Here is a 15,761-nt window from a genome sequence, read left to right on the forward strand (position 1 = left end):
TTTGGGTCAGAAGGTTCCTAAGCACAAACTGGCTCAGGCTGAGAGTGTTGCAGGAAAGAACCATTGTGTAGGTTACCTTTCTTAAATTCTTCGAAAACGGCTTGGTTTAGACTGCTGTCTTGGGCAGAAAATGGGGTTATGAGCATTTTCCTCTGATCCACTATGCCTGCTTCTCTGGTCAGTACCGTTTTTTTTAAATAATATCCAAAAGAGAAAGGTAGTAACTCAGCAGTCTAAAATAGCTTTTGAGTTACTGCTGCAGTAATGGAAGACTGCTGTTAGATTTTCTGCTAAACTTCTTTTTCTGCAGACTAAACAAGCCCAGTTATCTTAGTCTTTCTTCACATGTTGTATTCTCCAGCCCTCTACCTTCTCAGTACCCCCTTCATGGGACTGTCACATGTGTGCTGATATCTCAGATGGAGGAGCAAAGATGGAACTGATGTTCTCTTTGTGGGTTTATTGCTGCTTAGAGGACACTGATCTTTTCCTGTGCTCCACTCTATGGTAACAGTTTGTTGCTGAGAGGATGCTCTGCTGCCTCTTGTTCAGCCTGTCCATCAGGATCCCCAAGTTCTTTCTGTTGGGTTGCCATCCAGACAATTGGTTCCCAGCTTCTCCTGATGTATGGGGTTATATCCCATTCTGGGTGTAAGACCTTGCATTTGTCTTCACTGAATATCAGGAGATTTGTGTCAAGCTATTCCTCTGTCTGACATCCTTGTAAAAGGCAGCCCTGCCATTTAATGCATCAGTTGCCCTCCGTCATCTCCCAGTGGTGTCATCCACAGTCTAAATAAAGGTGCAGCATGTCCCACCATCCAAGCCATTGTTGAAGTGAACCATAAATCAGGCTTTCTTGAATGCCACTCATAACTGGGTAGGTGTTGTATCCTTAACGACTAACTTTGCACATGACAATGTAGCCAGGTTTTCAGTTGCCTTATAACCCACTCATCTGCTTTTGAGAACTTGCTGCTTCTCCCAGCATGATGTCTTGGAATCTCCTTACAATATTGGAGCTTGGAAGGGTGAGAAGCTAAATCATTTCCTGCCAAACAGTCTTGGGAGTTCAGAAAGTGCCATATGTGGAGATGTTTTCTCCTGTTGCAGAGACTGCAGGATACATAAGGGGTGAACTCAGATGCCACTTCAGGGACCGAAAGAGGAATTGGTAGTAAAATTTCATCTGGCAAAGTTTCTTTGTTGTGAAATGCTGTGATGGGCCTAGCACTTGAAGAACGGGAACTTCCTGTTACTGAGCTGTGAAGTGTTCCTTGCCCGTGTCTGGTTGTGGGTGGAAGCTGTGTAATCTGTCTGTCTGCACCCTTTGAAAGAAAACTTTCCGGAAATTTTTCATCATTTTTTACTTCAAGAAAAATTTTGAAGAAGAATGTGCCCTCAGTGAGGTGTTTGCAGAAGAATTGCAGAGGATTACATTCTCACATTCTCACAGTTTACTGGGGCTTACAGGAAGGATTCTAGAATACCTTGTGAAATCTTCCCTCATTTTTTCTTGGGATAACGGTGTAAAGCTGTGTGAGTAGTTTTGTTCTGTACATGCAAGTGATGCCAGTGATATCAGATACATGGAGGTCTGAAACCACACAAAAAGCATGGGCACAAGGAGCTCAGGAACATCCTCCTGCTGATTCACTCTCATTTTGAGTCTGTACAGTGGGAGAGGACTCTATGCCTGCAAAGCGAGTGAGATATGTATGAGCTGTCCTGATCTCAGTGGGGTTTTATGTTCTGAAACCTTTTAAGTGTTAGTGTTAGCTTCTCTTAGTAGTTGCTTGAGCAGACACATCTAGTTAATATTCATGTGGCAGTCTCCAGTGCTTTGGCCCAGATAACACATCTTCCTGTTAATAAGGATTATTAAAACCAGCTATCATATAATAAACTGATACTGAAGCAACTCTGTTGTGCTTATTGCTAAAGGAAAAGATAAACTTTAGATCACGTCTTGATTTTTATTCATTAAATCCAGTTTTTGCAAACGAGTGAGTTTGAAGGCACTTTGTGAAGTGAGTCTGGGTATTCATCTCCTTCAGCATTCTTGCTGTTTAGAGAACATATTAAATTTTTTTTCCTGCTTCAGCTCTAGTGTGTTTTGTCTTTATTAAATCATTTTGGACAGCTCTTCCAGCTGATGTGGCAGATGAAGGTATGTGCATGTAGTGAAATCTAAAAGAAAATGTTGTTTGTATGTACCTAGAACCTGAACTTGTGTTCCTCTAATAGTTTCCTTTTTATCTTTTCTAAAGTTTGAGGATGTTTCTGTTTTGGGGAAAGGAGAGGTTCATGGAGTGCCTCAGTGATGACAGCAGACTGCTTTGGTGAGGTGATGTTTACTGCAAATAAGGGGCTGGGAAGATAAAACTACACTGCCAAAGTGTCCACAGGGGATGTACAAGAGGAAGAGAGGAGGAGGAATGAGGGAGGATCTATAACTGATAAATTCAATAATTATGAGCAGTCATGGCCTGATTTGGCCAGCCATTGGACATCTTCTCATTATGGTGTTCCCAACTGTTCATAACTATCATGTCTTTGTTCATATGGGAGCCACTGATGTGAAATAATTTGGAGACAACTTTATTTTTAGACCAGACTTAGAGGTTTGCTCTTTATGCTCTTTTGTGTGAACCCTTTGCAGCTCATCCAGAGTTGTGATTTTCTGTAGTATTAGTTCAAAATAGATTCCTGCAAATATGGCAGGTTAAGAGAGCAAGTTGAATTTTAGGACAGGATTTTCCTTTTTTTTTTTTTTTTAATTTGTATTGCAGAACTTCTTCAAATTGCAAATGTTCTGGTATGCTTGCCTTGGCAGATGTGTTGCTTAGCTAGTATGTAATTGGGTGTTATACTTGCTAACTTTCAGTTGATTTTATGATTACATGAAGTGGTAGCAGTAAGAAAGGCACTTGCTTTGTAACAAATGAGGACAACTGATATGTAAGGTTTTTTTAATCCCAAGTACATGTGAAAAATGCGTGAGAAGTAGCTGAGTGAGGTTCTAGCAGGAAGTGTTTTTGTCTCAGATGAATAGTTTTGCTGTTCACTAACCTGGCCTTTTCTTGAGTTTTGGATTCACTTTAGGTAGCTTGATGCTTAAATCTTATGGTACAAAATCAGTAGAATAGATAGGGCTTTTGATCTCCTGAAACTGCATTCATTTCTTTTTTCCATGCTTGCAAGTATTTTGAAATGAGTACTGAGATATTATTTGGATATTTTAATTTAAATGGCAGATGCCACTAGATACCAGATTGGCAGTTATTAATGGCAGATGCAGTTAAATGCCAGAAACTGGTATTGCTGCGCATAATGTATCTCTTCTACTGGGCTGATGGGGTTTCTGTTTCTCCAAAAATGTTACCTTAATTCTTTATTTAAAGACTTAGTGACTTTCATAGATCAAAGTTATGAACTTTGGATACTTGATTGGGCTTGGGTCTTAGCCTTGTGGAATCAGTGCTATGATGCATGTGTTCACCACTCTCACTTTAGAGCTGCAGGTAAGTGTTAGTTTAGTTTAATTTAGAAATTATTTTTAAGCTTTTTTTTGCTCTGTATTGGGAGCTTCTTGTCAAGAGAATTACTGCCTTTGATATGTTTTAATACTATTCCTGGCTAGCAGTTTTCTAGGTGAATTAACTTTTTCCAATATCACAAAAGATAAAGGTGTTACTGCCAGCATTAATCTCTGTCTCTTCATGATGGTGGCCAAGCATATGCAGGTGACAGCCACTTCTCTTAAGCTCTGTAGCTTTGAGGCTGAATCTATCTTTAGCAGAGAGATGGAGACAAACTTTTTCATTGTTCTACTTCTTGAAATGCAAGGCTAATTCTCTAATTGGTTTGGTTCATCTTAATGCCCATAGTCAAGGGGGCACGCCAGATGCTGCTTAGACTGTTACGAATTCTCCAGACAAGTTTGTTTTCTGTAATACTCCCATGGGTCAGATTGCAATCACAGGAAATTGCTGGTCCCTGTTCTCTGTTGTTTGAAACAAAGCAGGTGGAGGTGAAATGTTCCTTTTCTCAGGTTCTTAATTTCTGCAATCTGATGTTTGTTTGGTTTTATTTTAAGTTTTTAGGTTGCTAGTTCTAATGTTGTGATAGATGTCATACCACAGTGTAATATGCTATTGGATTTGCACTTTTGGCATGCTAGCAGCCTGCCAGGTTTCCTTGTAGGAACTGACAAAAGGTTTAATGACTTCTTTGTGAGCTGTTTTGTTTTTAATCCTAGGCAGATAGGCTGGAGATATTGGGAGAAGCTATGATTCACTTGTGCCAAGACTGAAAAGCAAAATCATTAGAAACTTAGAATGACTGCTTTTTCTCCTCCCACCCAAAATAAATTACAGCTAAAGCAATGGGGGCTAAAATGACAGTAACAGTTGGGTTTTGATGATCCAGCTTAAATAATTTAGTGATTTTACATGAAACTTTTTGGCTGTGGTTTGTGAAGGTGCAGATCACTATTTATTGCCAGTAAACTTAGGCTGGACATGCAGGACATAATGTTAGAGGGGCACCAGTATGTTTTTCAGTGGGTATTGGCAGAGTCCTTTAGCACATTGTAAAATATTGATCTTGAGTTAAAAAGAACACTTCTGACAGTGCTTTAGGATGATTTAATTTTTCTAGGCATAACTTCTAGGTTACTACTTCCGTAGCAGTGACTTCTACATTTGTTGCTTTCCTGGTTCTCAATCTATTATTACAATCATGTGGTCAGCCATATGTAGATTGTGTTACAGTATGTGACTAGTATTAGAATTATCTTGAAATGTGTTGTGCAAACTTTTGAAATTAAACTCCTATTTGCAAAAAAGCTTCTCAGCAACTCAGAGGCTATTTAGTGTAAACTAGTCAGTTTACAAAATGTGTTTCTCTGAGTTTTGGAAAAATGCTAAATATTGATTGAACAATTTCCTTGAACTTCTGTCGACTTAGACTAAGGGAGCCTGGTTTTTTTTATGTGCTTCAAATAAAATAAAAACAGCAACTGTAAATAACTTTCTAGAGATAATTTGGCCAATCTTTCTGTCAATACAACCAACCAGAATATTAGCCACCACACAACAAAAAAATCACAGCTGGAAGACAATATGTTTTTGTTTTGTAGTTAAAACTTATTTTGTTTTGCAATGGAGCAGAAATACTATGTTATCTGCCTCATTAGTTATCTTCATTTGCTTCTAAAGATTTGGACTATTTAATCAGAGGGTATTAGCTGTTTGCTGCTTTAGATGTGAGATTTCATTAACATCACTGCAGAACTGATAAAATAAGAATGGTCTAGCCTGGAAAGGCACAATGTCTGGAGCTCCTACAGACTGCAGAACTCCTAGGCACAGGGCATGAGCACACTCCTGTGCTTGACAGGAAATAAGGAAAGTGCAAAAGAAAGTGTTCATGGTGTTGGCACAGCCAGAAAAGGTGAGCTGCTTTTCCCATTTTCTCTGGGAGGGGGAAGGAGGAGAGAAGTGATGTGTTAAAGAAAGTGTCCTGTAGTGATCCATCCCTTGGATCACTCTGGATAGTCTACAAACATAATCAGAATCTACTGAGGTTTCTAGTTTAGTGCATCAGATACTGTTCAGTTTATTTGCATAATAGTTTCCAGTACATTGTTAAAACTTTAAAAAATATTAAAACTTGAATTTGAATTTTTGACAAAGCTTATTTTCCTGTAGAGCGTTTTACTTCCTTGCCTACAGCTGTGTTGGTTGTAGAAAGTCTTGTGTGAGGAACTTCAGTGTATTGGCAAAAACACAGTTGGAAATTAGTTGATTTACCATTCAGAGAACTCTTTTTTGCTGAGCAAGGACCAAAGACTTCACAAGTATCAAGTGATTCTGAACTCTTCAAATGTTTCTGACTGCTGTATCAATGATTACAATTGCAGTATACTTACTGCAGGCAAAGGCATATCTCCTTTGTTTTGTGAGTATGAGCATTGTTTCTGAAATCTTGGTGAGAAGGGCAGCTGGCAACTGTTCTTTACCTGCATTTTCAAAGAGAGGATACCACAAATGTAATGTGGTCAGATTCATGTGCCCTGGATTTCCAGAAGTTTTAATTTCCATTTAACTCTTATCAAAGTGTGAAGATGACAGAATTATGTAGCTGTCCTTACCTGGATGTTTTACTGTATGCTAGCTACCAAAATAGTGATTTTTAAATTATTTATAATAAAAACTGTATCCAGTGTCTGAGGAAAGAGGAGAACATGGACAGGACATGATTAATGCAAAATTTGATGAAACTCCTGTTCCTCTGTGACAGGAAGACATCTATGTTGACGATGCAGCATTTTCAGCTGCTGTTGGAGAATGTGTCCATGTATTTATAACATACACGCAATCTGCTTCTGGAGTGGCAGCTTACTCTGTCTTGATAGAAAGCAGTTTGCCTTCTATGCAGGTAGCATTTCACATGGATTACATTTAGTTCTGCAGTCTATCCAGCTTTGGACGCGTAATAGTGACGAGTAGCATTAAACATTTTAGGGGATAATATCCATTGCCACAGCCTTTTCTTATTTATCTGGTGGCAGTCTTCCTCTGCCTTCACCAAACTTCTCAGACCTGTTACTAACAGCACGTGTGCAGCACTGAGCAGAAATGAGCTGTTGTAGTGTCTCAAGGAACACACACCACATTGGTACGTGTTACATGCTGTACTTAGTTTTGAGAAGTGTTGTTTTGCTTGATGAAGTGCTGTTAGTAAGCCTTAATGGTAATTTAGCAATTTTGTCTCAGTGTTCATGCTGGTTTGTACATTTTTGTTGTTATTATTGATTGTCAGCTAGTATCAAGTACACCAGGCATCTGCATTAAGATTGAAAACTCCAGTTGAGGCCTCCTGGTAGGAGGAGGACTTAAATTAATGGCTTCCACTGTAGGAATAAAATTGTTGTAGTTATTGATGGGATATATAGATTTTGGTAGTTTGTTTCTTAATGTAGGAAATATAAAAGCTTGGTGAAAATTGTGATTGCTAAGATGCTAGGTTTTGATCATCCCAAGAGGTAAAGATTTTGCCAAAGTTTTACATTTCTTTCCTAAACAGAAATTAGAGGTCTTTTCTATAAAAGCATTCTTCTAATTAGATCTTGCATTTTATTTTTCCTTTATAGCTAAACCAGGTGGACGGGTGAAATGTCAGTATATTTCTGCTGTGGATAAAGTGATCTTTGTGGACGATTATGCAGTAGGATGTAGGAAAGATCTCAATGGCATCTTACTGTTAGACACAGCTCTGCAAACGCCTGTTTCAAAACAAGATGACGTGGTTCAGCTTGAATTGCCGGTTACAGAGGTAAGATTGGGGGGGGGTGGGAATGAAAAGAGGTATGTAAATAACTGTGTCAGAAATACTGAAACCAGACATTTCACTCTGAGTTTCTAGAATGATATTAACACCATGTAATGGAAAAGTTTCTTAGTTATTAGCTGTCATAGGGCCATAGCTTTTCACAGTTTCCTGTATCTCAAACAAATAAGAGCATGCCCCAAGACCACGTTATTTCAGAAGAAAAAACTTTTTAGTGACCAGAGATAAGGACTTATTTCCCCACCTTTGTCAGTGCTTGTGTATGGAATATATATGCCCTTCTAGGAGTCACTTCTGGCCTGTTAGGCATCTCTGATTTGTTCTTGTAGTCTTTCAGGAAAGGAAAGATGAAATCAGGTAACACGGCATTCCATCATGTGAAGAATTAGAGCTGGAATCTAAGTTTTCTAGCAAGGTCAGCTGGCCTAACAAAAGACGTTTTCCTGTGCAAACCTGGCTTCCCTTTTATGTTTGGATCAGGTGTACCGCAGTACTTCATGGTTTGGGCATTTAGTATCACTTTAAGAGAAGCTAATGTAGACATTTCTGCTTAGAGTGTAATACATAGGATTTTGTTGCATTTGTTTATCCTCAGCATTGATGGACATTATTTATGTGTTATGAACCAAGAATGTACGTTATATGTGAGGTTTTTAACAATGTGACTTGAGTAGGAGTAACAGCAATAAAATGTTTCATAGAGGTCTCTGCAGAGAGCTTTCTGCATTCCTGATGCTTGCTGCCCACTGGCATTGCTTTTGTACCCTTTTTGGGTTACTAAAGTATCTTGGTATGTGTGGCTGAGTGTGAAGTGTCAGAGGTCAGGATTTCCTTTCATAAGGTCTGCTGTAACAGGTTTGCAGTCTCACATGGTTCAATACAACCTATAAGTTTGTGTCAGGTTTTGGCACATAGATTCTTTGGTTCTAAAGAGTTTACAGACCCTTGTTTACAGCACTTCTCTGTAAAGATCCTTCCTATAGAAAAAGAAACGTGGAGTTCAGTAGGAGTAGCTTTGGGAGTTTCATCATTAGATCAGTGAGAAAGGAGGCAAAACATTATCAGTCTCAAGTTCTTTTAATTTTAAAGAGGTGGTAACCCAGACATTGGAAAAACTTAGTAAATACTAAGCAAATATCATACAAACACATCTGTCCACTTCTTTCATCATAGAAAGGTCAAGAACTTTCATCCAAAGAACGGTGTTTAGTGGTTTTTTTCTCTAGAACTTTTCTGCAAATTTTTGCACTTAATTTAAGTAGTCTTTTAAGCAGTTTGATCTGCTGGTAGTGCAGTGCACCTTTATGCATTTCTAATTGCCAGCATTAACAAGTTATGAAGCAGTCTCTGTGCTGTTTTGAATTGGCTGTAGAACACTGAAATCGAGGAACTTCCACAGTCTATCTGTTATTCTTCTGATACAACCTTAGCTAGAGGGCTGGTTTGCCTTCAGTCTTTCTTCCCCTGAACTTCCCAAGGACATAACTAAGGGCCTTTTGGTCTGTGCTGTTTTGAGCAGTTTGTGGTTGTTTAAAGGACTGGCTGACCATTGTCCTTGGGAAATATTTCTCTGTAACTTGAAAGAATTCCTGTAATATTTTTCAGATGTTAACTCACCTAACAGCAGATTTAGAGTACTCTGTGCCTTGCACAATAAGCATTCTTTTAAACCTTACCTGTCAACATGAAGTTAGCAGACAGAGGGATAAGCTGGAAACAGATGAGACTTGGAAAAAAATGTCTATAAATGGATGATTATAGCATTCTTTTCTAGCTGCATTATTTCTGAGTTTCAGGAACTAACTTCTAAACTGGCCTGGGTTTTTCTTTGCTTCATTTTTCAGCTTTGCTGTATTAGCATTGTAAGTAACTTATCTCCAATTGTATTGCAGTGTGGTTGTTCTCATTATTATCTACCTTTTTGAAGGTACAAAGCTACTCAGAAAATGGCAAGACTTTTGTTCTTGCTGTCACTTTTTGTCATTAAAGCTAAATGAATCCTTTTGGAGAGAAAGCATTGGGCAATAGATGTTTCCTCATTGCTTAATAGATCTTATTTTAACTTTTATGACTGACTTTTTTTAACATTTGGTAATATTGCCCGAGAGAATTTGTAGTAATTACTGTTACCATTGCTGAAGTTTATCTGTGGGTTGGCCTGTGATGTAAAATTTGGAACATCATCCTCAAGTCTGGAATGGGAATTATGCTGATATAATATAAAGTAGGATCTGTCAAAGGACATTTCCGAGACTAATGAAACAGGCATAATTCCTGTTGTAGTTACTCTGTGGATGCTAACTTTGCTTGTACATCTGCATTTTAGGCTCAGCAGCTGTTATCTGCTTGCATAGAAAAAGTAGATGTTTCTAGCACAGAGGGATATGATTTGTTCATCACACAACTGAAGGATGGCTTAAAAAATACCTCATATGAAACAGCAGCAAATCATAAAGTTGCAAAGGTAAGAATTTGTACTGTCTAACGTGGATTCCCAAGTCTTAATTTCTGTGTCTACCATTGAAATATGCAAAATCTGTGACTCGGTGTGGTGGATTTTGTTTGAAGACAGTGGAATATATTATCTGTTCCTTAGTTTTATGTGTGAAGCTTCACTTGGTAAGAGAACAAACAAGATTAGTTTCTTGCTGATGGAATCAGCTAATAAACCCAACTGAGCTTAAAATTTGAGGTTACTTTTACTTTGCTTGTGTTATGTTCGTGTTGCTTTTGTGTGTCTATTGTTGTATTTCTTGATACCACATGTGTTTGGTTTTGGTTTTGACACTCTTCTGATCTGTTTGTTGTTAAGATTTTCAAATTCTAAAACATGGACACTTTTTTTCTTATTTAGTGGGCAACGGTTACGTTCCACCTTCCTCATCATGTTTTGAAGTCTGTCGCCAGTGCCATTGTAAATGAACTCAAGAAGATAAATCAAAATATTGCTGCCTTACCTGTAGCATCCTCTGTGATGGATAGGTTATCTTACCTCTTACCCAGCGCACGACCAGAGCTCGGTGTGGGACCTGGCCGATCTGTGGACAGGTATATTAAGACAAAATAAGTGATGAATTTAACCCCTTAGTTGTATCAGGATAAGCTCCTAGATGACTTTAACTTACTTAAAGAGTTAGTCCTATTCTGTGCTTTGTTGCTCTTACACATACAGCTAATGAACTGTTCAATGTGTGCTGTGCCATACATATTACTGAATTTAGGAAAGCCTTTATGGACACCGCAAGACTATCTCAGTTTCAACTTTAATGCAAATCAAATTTACTTTGCTCTTAATCCCAACATACACTTTTAGAAAGGTAAGAATTGAAGCCTTAAATATATACTTCCTTATATCCTGAAGCCAATTCCTTTTCCTTCATACAAGAAAGAGTCATGCTTCTGTTCTATGGTTTAGAAGTTTAGGAAGTTACCTTTGCAGACCATATATATGCTACTTCTGAACTCTCTAGTCAACTGCAACATGTGCAGGGCAAGAGAACATTTTCTCTCAGATTGCTGCTTCATCGCTTTCTGATCTTAGTGGTAATGTATACACAAGCATTATTTTAACCTTCATAAGCTGAGGCTAGCTAGAATACAGGTAAATCTTCTAAGTTTATAAATTATTCTTTCTTGAAAGTGTCTGTACAAATATTATTTTGCATTTGTATTATCATTTCTTACATCTTAAAAAATTTAATGGATTTGATTTCATCTCTTAGCTTTCCTTCCCCAAGCCTTCAGGTCTACCTATACCTCACCACATTGTATTTTGATTAGAGCTCTCCCAAGATCTGTCTCGTGAGCTGGTGTAATGTCAAGTTAAGATAGCTCTTATATGAGTGTTGCTAGAATAGATTACTTCCTTGGCAGGAAATGTTTAATATCTCCATTCTCTTACAAGACAGTAAAAATCTCCTGAAACTGAGAAGCAGAAACAGGAAATAAGGCACATTTCCCTCTAACAGCCCTAGTTCTTGGGAGAGCAAAACTCTGACTGATACTCATTTCTCATGTGCTGTTGCAAATGAGAGACATGCATTGAGTGAAGGTGGAAAAGAGAGGAACTTCTTTGCTCTCTTAACTAAGTTGCAGAGGGGTTCATATTTTGGCATGTAGTAGTTTAAAATTTACAAGTATGATGGTATGTAGTGAGTGATGACTGGGAAGGAGAGTTGTACCATGTATTTAGTTAAGCCTAAAATATCACTTTAGAGTATTTTTAAATATGTAAATTTATATGTGTTTAACTAAGAACCCCAATTTTTACAGTAGTTGTCATGTTTAAAAGAAAATCCAGCTCTCTTGCAGTTCTGTTGGGCTAGCTTCTCCACCTGCCTTTGATGCAGAATAGCTTTGGGTATCTGATGCTTTTCTGCAGGTAGATCAAATAGGCTACCTGGAAGCTTATTTTCTTAATCCTGCTTTAAAGGTCCATAGGTTGTTGTGTGGCTTTTAGTTTTTTACTGGGAATGTATTTTAAACACCCAAGTGAGGGAAGTAATTTTCCTGTAATAATTAATTATAATTTTATGTGTACGTTATAGGTAACTATTTGTGTTATTTTTAATGGTTACTGAAGCCCTGAAGGTCTTATAGATAGTTCGGGTTTTTAATTTTAAGTGGCAGTTTTGGGTCATGTAGAGTTTTTCACCATTCTAGGTCTTTGATGTATAGTGAAGCTAACAGACGGGAGACATTCACTTCATGGCCTCATGTGGGTTATCGGTGGGCACAGCCAGATCCTATGGCTCAAGCTGGGTTCTATCACCAGGTAAGAGATTTAGTTATTCTTAGTATTTGTTCCCCAGGTGGGATGGCAGGGGAAAAAAGGTTGTGATGTTTTCTAGTAGGGTTTTTTTTTCTTTTTTTTTAATGGATTCCTTCAATTATGCATAAACCATAAAGACTTTGTCATTCAGCTTTTTTTTTTTTTCTTAAGTTTCAAGGGGTTTTGGTGCCTTGAGTTTGCCTCTTTTTATTTTTTTGGTACAGATCACAGAAAACACTGATCTGATCTTCAGCATATAAAACTTTTTGAAATACTCAGATTAATCTGAGTTAACAGTAATAGAGATTAAGTTGGTTGTTACATAGAATCTGTCTTTCTCCTTGTTAGATTGTTGAGTAAATAATCCTTTTTTATATTACAAGTAAAGCAAAGAAGCAGTAAGCTTGGCACTGGAGTTCTCTAAACATACTTTCCTAGTAGAACTTAATTGTATCAAACAGAGGTCCTAGATCACATTAAATTGTTAGGCTCAGTGAATAAATACAACCTCAATGTTTTATTCCACTACTTTTGCTTATTTCCATTTTTCATTCCTTGAAATTATTCCTACTTTAAAAAATATTTATAATATGGATTTAGATAATGATGGCTGGGGAGTGCCTATCATTTGACAGCAATATTGTCTGTTTCATTCTGTCAACTGTAAAGCGCGATAGGTGGATGAAGTTTTTGGATGATTTCTTAAACTTCCACAGAAGGAGAAATGCAGGGAATTCATATGTTGGAATTGCATCTGCATATTCCCAAGCATGTCTTGAAATGAGGTCATGAAAATGCTAAATTTTAAGAGAATGGAAATTTTCATTGTTTTTCCTCAGTTACTTCAGCTAGTAACAACTGTTCTTTGCAGAGGAGTGGTAGAGAATACTTTATGTCCTAAGAGATTGGTAGGAATACTTTTTAACCCATGTTTATCCAAGCATGTATTCTGCTGCAGTTCTAAATTTTTTGAACTTTGTGAACTTTTGCCAAAGAAAAAAAAGTAATTTCTGTTCTTTGTCTGTGGTTTGCATCCAATGACTTGCATGAATGTTAGTTCTGGATCTCTTCTACAGTAATATGTATTCTTTTTTTAATGTGAAATGCTGCCACTTTGTAGTATATTTTTGTGGCCTTTTATATGTTTGGTGTGATGCTTTAGTATGTCACTAGAAGGAAAGAAGTTGATCACCTAGTTAAAAGTGTTTTGTAGTACATAGCTATATAAATTGCAAGTGTTTCTTCCTATTTTCATAGCCTGCTTCATCAGGAGATGACAGAGCCATGTGCTTTACCTGTAGTGTGTGCTTGGTGTGCTGGGAGCCTACAGATGAACCTTGGTAAGTTTAATGGTGTGTGAGGTACACCTAATTCTGTGCTGAAGAGGTTAGAAATCTTCAAAGGACAAAAATCAACGTTTCTCAATGGTATTTCTGGTGAGTTTAGGACAAGTCATTGACAAGAGTGGGTTTCCAAAATGATTCCATGGAACCAGTCACAAAAATATTTGATGTATTATATCAAATTTCTGTATAATACTAAAAGAAAAAAAATGTAGTTGGTTTTATTTCTTAATTCTGATTTGCTGTTTCATTTCAAATTGCTCCTTGAGAGTTGTGAGCCAATACTTCTTTGCAGGGATCTAAATGGAGTCTTCTATTTGGTTGTGACTAGGATACATCTCTTTTCAGGTTCAAAAATTGCCATGGGTGTGTAGTGCATATTTGCCTTTTATGTGAAATTGCAGTATCCATTACTAGGTTCCTGAATCATCTAAAATTGTGGATGGTGACAGAAATGGGGGACCTTACACTAATTAAAGAGTTCTTAATGTAATTTTATTCTTGATTAGTTGGCAGTTTGTAATATTTTCTTGAACATGTCAGATTTCTGACTTGCTGGAAACTTTTCCTTGTAATATTATCTTCATAGTTTTTGTCTACTCCTTTCACTTAGGATTTTCAAGACATTTTGTAGCCATGAAATTGCTCTTGTCATGTCTCTGCCTTAGTTGTATATCAAGATTCATTTTTTTCCATGCTTCTTGGTTAATGTGACATTCAGGACTGTTTCCAGTTTTGATTTTTTTAATTGTGGATATAGAACTAAAACCAGGACATTGCTTCTAAAGTTACTCGTAACATTAGAGTTTTAATGTATGGTAATTTAATCTGGGCTTTTCTTCGTGGGGACATGATTGGCCACTGCCTATAGAACAATTTTTTTAATGGACTAATTATATTAAGAGCATTGTGTAGATTGATCCATTTGAATATGGATGTACATCGAGTGATCAAAGTCTTTAATACAGTCTGCTATTAAGAATCAGCAGATAAAGCTGTGTTAGTAACTTCAGAACTCTCTTGTATGGTTGACTGCAATAGAGTTCAAATAGTTCAGTTTCAGCTTCACTTCTAGGGCTTAGCTTGCATATACTGTGTGTAGTTCTCACAGTAAAAAATTACTGTTTTCTGTGTTTGTTTTTAATCTGGAAAGGTCTGAACATGAGAGACATTCCCCGAACTGCCCATTTGTCAAGGGTGAGCACACTCAGAATGTACCTCTTTCAGTCACACTAGCAACAAGTCCAGCGCAATTTCCCTGCACAGATGGCACTGACAGAATAACTTGCTTTGGATCTGGAAGTTGCCCTCATTTTCTAGCTGCTGCAACAAAACGAGGAAAGATCTGCATATGGGATGTTTCCAAACTTATGAAGGTATGCAATATAAATAATTATTTTTCATCAACTGTTTACTGATTAGGCATATCTTGATTCAAAATCAAATACCTCTTTTGTTTTTTATTTTTATTTCTTAGGTCCACTTAAAATTTGAAATCAATGCATATGATCCTGCTATTGTGCAGCAACTTATGTTATCAGGAGAACAGAGCTCAGGGGTTGACTCAAGGAGACCAACACTAGCATGGTTAGAAGATTCCTCTAGCTGCTCAGACATACCAAAATTAGAAGGAGACAGGTATGCCAGTCTACCAAATGAGAAATATTAAATGCTTCTGTGTGAGTGGTAAATGTCATTTAGCAAAGTCATGCTTTGTGAAACATAAGATTGGTAATTTTCTTTTCATGGAAATAATATTTTTAGTCACTCAGTATTTGTACACAGTTCAACACTTGAAAAAGACTAATCTAAATTTCTATTTTTTAAGCCAGTTTCCTGCTGTTCCAGTTTTATACTCCACTAGCAAAGAGATTGCAAATCTCATTGCTGCTCTATGCTCATGTTTCAGAGGCAGTGTAAAAACAGAAAGGAATATAAGCTTTGGATCAGCTTTTCATTTTAGTTATGGATTATACATTTCAGATCTTGAAAGTAAAGGCTCCTCTTGGACTTGGGGAACATGCTTTCTTTCTGATTGCTTCTCCGTAATTTGTGGTTATGTCATTCTGAAAATAAACTGTGTGCATGTGCTAGGAATTTGTGCTTCCTTGCATACTTTTAGTACACATATACAGACTCTGAACAATTAGATAGTCCTGTTGCAAGGATTTGGATAAGCTAGAGGGTATGTCACTGCTTGGAAAGTGTGATGTAAGAAAAAGTAGTATTTCACTTGTGCTTCATACAGCCTAACCCAGTTACTGGGTACTCTTGTCTGGTCTTGCCAAAGC

At 37.3% G+C, this 15,761-nt stretch overlaps 1 protein-coding gene across 5 annotated transcripts in view; it reads left to right on the forward strand.

Moving 5' to 3' along the window:
* BIRC6 (baculoviral IAP repeat containing 6) overlaps window positions 1-15,761 on the forward strand; it is a 177,745-nt gene that overhangs the window by 8,495 nt on the left and 153,489 nt on the right. For all 5 annotated transcript variants that reach the window (XM_030945315.1, XM_030945316.1, XM_030945314.1 and 2 more), the window contains exons 2-8: window positions 7,160-7,341; window positions 9,683-9,820; window positions 10,211-10,404; window positions 12,019-12,130; window positions 13,385-13,467; window positions 14,624-14,846; window positions 14,948-15,108. In XM_030945315.1, the coding sequence (XP_030801175.1) occupies window positions 7,160-7,341; window positions 9,683-9,820; window positions 10,211-10,404; window positions 12,019-12,130; window positions 13,385-13,467; window positions 14,624-14,846; window positions 14,948-15,108 (1,093 nt within the window). The remainder of the gene's footprint in view (window positions 1-7,159; window positions 7,342-9,682; window positions 9,821-10,210; window positions 10,405-12,018; window positions 12,131-13,384; window positions 13,468-14,623; window positions 14,847-14,947; window positions 15,109-15,761) is intronic.

Source organism: Camarhynchus parvulus, chromosome 3 (genome assembly GCF_901933205.1).
Source record: "Camarhynchus parvulus chromosome 3, STF_HiC, whole genome shotgun sequence".
NCBI classification, from domain to species: Eukaryota; Metazoa; Chordata; class Aves; order Passeriformes; family Thraupidae; genus Camarhynchus; species Camarhynchus parvulus.